Raw genomic sequence first — 6,631 nt, forward strand, 5'->3', positions numbered from 1 at the left:
ATTGTAGGTATTGAAGGGGGGTCTCTGGGAGGAGCAGTGGTACAAAAGGGAAACAAGAGTGTGATTCAATTATATTTTATTGAAATATGTTTTTAAATGTTAACAAATTCAATTAAATTGAAATCATGTAACTTTTCTCATCATAATGCAATAAAAGTTTTTTTTTTAAAAAAGTTCAGTTTTATTGATTTCTGAGATAAGAAATGATTTCTAAAGGTTCTCATATTTTATTTAGTAGTTTTCAACATATGTTTAGAGATATTTCTATTGTTTCTTCCCCAAATACCATAAATTATAAGCAGTAGCTTGTTTTCTTCAAGCATCTTCTATTTTACTCAAGCCTAGACTGCTTGCTACTAAGAGCTCCAAATCTTAGCGATCTCTCTTTTTCACCAAGTGAGCTTCCCTTGCTCTGCCATTCTTCTGTCTGCATTACTTTAAGTCAGCTCTGTTCTCCTGTGTGTACATTCTGTCTTCTGAACAGGCACAGTGAGTAACAGGAGCTAACAGCAGAGCAGAGAGGCTTGAGCAGATGTAATAAGAGTTAAAAGAGCAACAGGAAGAATTTAAATGATGCACATTCATGTCTGCAGCAACGCTTTCTGATACATTATAATTTTTCCTACCATTGCTATGTACTCTCTAAAATGGAGCTGAAGTTCTATTGACCTTGTGTAGAATGTCTCTGAGGATTTGGGGGCATGGAGCTGGGGAGTGGATTTGGAGGGCGCTAGATTTTCATGTGACTTCTCTCTGACAGACTGCAGCAGAACTGAAAACACTCCTCTGCTCACATAAGGATGGAAAAAAAAATTCCAAGATTGAGCTAGCAGACTTTGTGTTATATTTTCAGTTGTTTTTTTTTCCCCTTTGTGATTTTCTGTTTTTCCTTTTCACATAATTTGATAAGGGTTGGTGGTTGGGGTTGAAAGGAAGGCTGGAACAATGATTTGAATGGTAAAGGGACTGTTTAAAATCTCCACGTCATTGTGACCCACATTGCAACCCATCTGACAAACGGTCAGTGAGTTCCTTGGCCATTTCTGGCATTTAAAAATAACAGTGTACAAATAGCTTTCTGTCTGTGCCTTCCTCCTCCATACAAATCTTGAGATCATTGTACCTACAGATCCAGAACAGCTGACTTGGTGCTGCACTTCAGAGTCTCACTTTAACAAGATGAGATATACAAATAAGGCATGCAGTTTCTTCCTTAAATATTTAATGTCATTTTCTCACTTTATTGTGCAGCTAAATGGAATCTGAGCTTACATCTGGGTTCTGTTAGATGCTGAGTTATGTTAGTTATTTGAAACATGATGATGACCCTGTAATACTAGACTAGGAAGCTTCTTGAATGCTTGCTTCCCTCTCCATATTGCCTTCTTCTCCCTACTCCTAGGTATTACTGAAGAAGTCTGGGGATTTTTTTTTATCTCTCATTTTGTAGCAAATAAAAGAGCAGTACATGTTAATGGTTTTAGTAAACATGGGAAGTTAAATTTGTTCTAGGAAAAGAAATAGCTTTATTTTGTAATTTAAATAAAGGGTTTTTTTTTTTTTTTCTTAAAGATTCATTCCTATGGCTCCAGCTTTGTTAAAGAACATAGGAAATTGGGATGCTATTTTAAAGGAGAGCCTTGTGTGTTTGAGTTGAGGGAAAGACATTACACTTCTCTGGACTGTTCTTAAATATAATGTACATGATTTTGTGTACTGACCTATTTGGTTTCATAGGTAGTTCCAAAGGACCCTTTTGGAGTAAATGTATTTCATAGAGTGTGCTACCTGGATATTAACAATCTTTTATATTTTTCTATGTTGTTACACTCTAAAATTGATGTATACTGATATTTAAGGAAAATTAACACACAAATGGCTCTATTTATTAATATTGTTCACTGTTCCTATCATCCATTCTTATTTAATAGGACAGTGATAGTTAAGGGTTAAGCTTACAGAGCTGATGCAACTCCTCCTTTTCTTCACTCACAGTTTTCATTGGATGGCATCACCATAGCAACAGTGAGATCAGCGAAACCCGAGGGTTCCATTGATTAGTTTTTGCTTCTTCCTTTTTTAATATATCCCCCTTTCACCACATTTTAGTGAGGAAGCAATTTTTTCTTTACAAACAGAGCTTATATTGATTTTCTATTCTATAAATAATTTAAAGAGGGTAGAAAATTCTGCCCTTCATTTAAAAATTGAATGTTTCAACATGTATTTAAAAAGCGATTCAGGATTAGGAGGATGGATAGCCATACCAGCTGTAGCTGATGTTCTCAGATACTCTTGCATTGTTTGCTGGTCTTCTAGGGAAAAGAACAATGTGGAGCAGGACCTTAAAGAGAAGGAAGACACAGTTAAGCAGAGGACAAGTGAGGTTCAGGTAAGTGGGCTATAAAATGTACTGCTCTGATTCTCATGGAGGAATTTTTATGCTAAATGTATTTACTGTTTGATGAGCATGATATTAGGTCTAGGGAATACCTAATACTTGTTTGACATAAATCTTTTTTTAAAAATGATGGTTGTTGCTCTGAATTCTGGCCTTTAAATATAATACTGCAATGAGAAAGCAGTGTTTTTAAGCACATATTTTTAAATTTGAAAATATTTAATGATATTCACTTGCATATTATTCATTAAAGATAACTTTGAATGACTTGATTTAAATATTATTACACCAATAAAATTAAATTGGATCATCAGAAACCAAATTGTTTTTTCACCCATGTAAGATTTTTGTCAGCTGAGGGACGTACTGTTTTCAAAGACTGTTGTTTCTCATGTCACTGGGAGGGTGGAAATGATAGAGATTTAAAATAACATCTTATGAAATGCTTTGTAGACAAAATATTGGAAACTTTATAGATTTAATTCATTTTGCTGTGTTGCATTAATATTTTTATTTTATAAAAAGAGGAGATTTAAAAAAAACCTGTTTTTATTTGATAAATGTGACAGTGTTTTAAACATTAAAAACAGTATTCAGCAGTGTTTCATATGGCCATGTTACTGGGTTGTGTTTCCTGAGTGCTGTATGGGGGGTTGGATGTGCAGGCACTGGTAGCAGTTGCCAGCAAGAGCTCATGGGTGGACATTTCCTCATGTGTCACTTACATCTTAGGTCTTTCTACTTGTACTAATGGTGTTAAAAGGGCAGAGATGGGTTTCTTAGACCCATCCTTCCGAGGGCTAGAAGAGAAGCATGGCAGGCTGGGGAAGATGATTCACTAAAGGACTGAGGAAGCCAGGGAGACGTGTGGCTGGAGTTGACTCTGATTGGATGACTGCTTTTATTATATGTATTGGAATTTTCCTAAAAGTGGTGTGAAAGTCAAGAGATTTATACCAGCATTTCTCTTCCTGCTAATGAGATTGGGTGTAGGCTGGTAAGCTGCTTGAGTTTACTGTTTTGTGTAATTTTAAGATTTTTGAGAAATGCAAACACTAAAACTTAATTTTAGTAGTTATTGCTGGACACAGCTTGGGAGCAGAGGACAAAAATCTACAAAAATTGTTTTTTTTCCCAATATAATCACTGGTATAATCATAGACAACTTCTAGATTTAACCAACTGCTATTCTAAAATATACTGGTTCTTGTAATAGACAATATTTTGTTATTTGAGTACATTTATAGGGAAAAAACAAACAGGATGGAGATTTAAATAGCCAGTTTAGGAGAGAGCTAAAATTTATATTGTTCCTTGAATATCCTCAAATATTTGGTTTCTTATAATTATATAAATTTTATTGCTAAAATTTCTCCAGAATGTATGTGCACATTTTGATTAATGGTATTAGTAAAGTAACATTAAGCTTTGTGAGATCCAGGTGGAGCAGTCTCTGGATTGTCCTTTCTTTTAGTCTCTGTTCCATAGTTAGTCTCTGCAACTCCTTAGATGGGTGTTTGTTCCCCCTTCTAAGAAGGAACAAAGCATCCACACTTTGGTTTTCCTTCTTCTTGAGTTTCTTGTGGTTTATGGATTGTATTTTGGGTATTCTGCTCCACCCGGGAATCCTAACCCAGACACTATTGTGGATGTCAGCAAGTACTGGCTGACAGGAACCTCATATAGCTGTCTCCTGAGAGGCTCTTACACTACCTGACAGGTACAGAAGTAGAGACTCACAACCATCCATTGGTCTGAGCACAGGGTCCCCAATGAAGGAGCTAGAGAAAGGACGCAAGGAGCTGAAGGGTTTGCAGCCCCTTAGGACGAACAATATGAACTAACTAGTACCCTCAGAGCTCCCAGGGACTAAACCATCAACCAAAGAGCACACATGGTGGGTCTCATGTCCCCAGCTGCATATGTAGCAGAGGATGTCCTAGTCAGTCATCAATGGGAGGAGAGGCCCTTGGTCTTGTGAAGGTTTATGCCCCAGTATAGGGGAATGCCAGGGCCAGGAAGTGGGAGAGGGTGCGTTGGTGAGCAGGGGGAGGGGGGAAGGAAACAGGGCATGTTTTTTGTTTTTGATAATTTTTCAGAGGGGTAACCAGGAGAGGAGATATCATCTGAAATGTAAATAAAGAAAATATCTAATAAAAACAATACAAAAATGCTTTGTGAGATCCATAATGTATCTTTGGCACGTGAGTTCTGAACTGGTTTATGCATTGGGTACTTCTAAGTATAAGGCATTTCGGAGCTTGCTTAGTGTAGAACAAGAACTGTTGGCTGAAAATAAATCCACTGAAAATTAACAGTGAGGTTAATGAAAGTTCAGGGTAGTAGAGTCATCTCTGTATTATCAGTGGTAATGAGATGCTAGACCAAGAATGATGACTGACTGACATAATACATACATACATACATACATACATGCATACAAACAAGCATTTGCGTATTTTATATATATATGTATGTATGTGTATATATGTCATCTATATATATGCAACCAAAACACCTCATTTTGTGATCATTTCCTGCTTTCTGAAGCACAAAAAGACAGAAAAATTGGTAAGAAGTGGAGTTGATTACTGCAGTGGCTCTGACTTACTATTTACTAACAAGGCCCAGAGTAGGAGTAATACTGAGAGTTAAATCTCTAATTCCAATTTTCAGTCCTTTTTTTCTTTTTTTAAACTGGGTTTCATGTAACTCAGACTGGCATTGGACCCACTGTAGTTGAGCATAACCCAGGCCTCCTGATCCTCTTGCTTCCACCACCCAAGTTTAGGGATTACATATGTCCACCACCATAGCATGATCTCAATACTGCTTTTCTGTTTTTGTTTTTGTTTTTTCTGGAAAAGACCATTTACTAGAGCTGTTATTAAATGGCAGCATCTAAGAAAGTGTACTTTGCTACTTCTTCCTGACGCCACTTTCTAGTGGAAATGCTAATAAATGAAGTTTAGCCTATCATTGAGAATCCTACCTTGTCTTTTTTGAATGTTGTTTCTCTAGCTAATAAAGTAAATAATTATACAAATTCATATCTCAAGCATAGAAGAAAGATTTTAAAACCAAGAGCATTAAGATTTACTTATTTTTATTCTATGAGTGTTCTGCCTGCACATATGTATGTGCACACCTGGTGTCTGCAGGGGATGGAGTAGTGGTGGTGGTATCTGGCCCTGGAGCAAGTTACAGGCATTTATGAGCCACCTTGTGAGTGCCAGAAATGAGACTAAGTCCTCTGCAAGGATAGTAAGTGCTCTTAATTGCCAAGCTATCTTTCAGCCCCACCTGGAGCTTTTCGGTTGGTCTTATTTTTGCTTTTGTTTTGGTGTTGAAGATCAAGGCCTCGTGCATATTAAGCACATGTTCCCTCATGGAGCTACACTCCAGTCAAGTTTTTGGTTTTGTATTTATATATGTTCTCTACTTTAAAGTAAAATACTGATTTTCTTTTTTTCTTCATTTTTTGTTGGTATTTTATTTATTTACATTTCAAATGTTATCTCCCTTCCCAGTTTCCCTTCTACAAGCCCCTTATCCCCTCTTTCCTCCCCCCTGCCTCTATAAGGATGCTCCCCCATCCACCCACCCACTCCTGCCTCAGCAGTCTAGCATTCCCAACTATCCTGGCCCTGTGCTCAGTCCAATGTTTGGCTGTGTACATCCGCATCTGTATTGGTCTGTCTCTGGCAGAGCCTCTCGGGACAGCTATATGGGGCTCCTGTCAGTAAGAACTTCTTGGCATCAACAATAGTGTCTGGGTTTGGTATCAGCAGATGGAATGGATCTCTAGGAAGCCCACATACACATGGAAGCTGGACAGCTATCTATTCACTGTTAACTTGGTCAGGGAAGAAATAAAGAAACTAAAGACTTTTTAGAATTTAATGAAAATGAAGGCATAACATATCCAGCTTATGGGACACAATGAAAGCAGTTCTAAGAGGAAAACTCAAGCTCTGAGTGCTTCCATAAAGAAACTGAGAGAGCATACACTAGCAACTTAACAGCACATCTGAAAGCTCTAGAACAAAAAGAAGCAAATACACACAAAAGGAGTAAACCTACAGGAAATAATCAAACTCAGGGCTGAAATCAACCAAGTAGAAACAAGAGAACTATATAAGGAATCAACAAAACCAGGGCTTGGTTCTTTGAGAAAATCAACAAGATAGATAAACCCTTAGCCAGACTAACCAGAGGGCACAGAGACAG

General features: G+C 37.3%; 1 protein-coding gene across 3 annotated transcripts in view; it reads left to right on the forward strand.

Moving 5' to 3' along the window:
• Positions 1–6,631, forward strand: part of Eps15 (epidermal growth factor receptor pathway substrate 15) — a 106,262-nt gene that overhangs the window by 58,403 nt on the left and 41,228 nt on the right. For all 3 annotated transcript variants that reach the window (XM_031378162.1, XM_031378163.1, XM_031378164.1), the window contains exon 13: positions 2,320–2,392. In XM_031378162.1, coding sequence (XP_031234022.1) covers positions 2,320–2,392 — 73 coding nt within the window. The remainder of the gene's footprint in view (positions 1–2,319; positions 2,393–6,631) is intronic.

Source organism: Mastomys coucha, unplaced genomic scaffold (genome assembly GCF_008632895.1).
Source record: "Mastomys coucha isolate ucsf_1 unplaced genomic scaffold, UCSF_Mcou_1 pScaffold18, whole genome shotgun sequence".
NCBI classification, from domain to species: domain Eukaryota; kingdom Metazoa; phylum Chordata; class Mammalia; order Rodentia; family Muridae; genus Mastomys; species Mastomys coucha.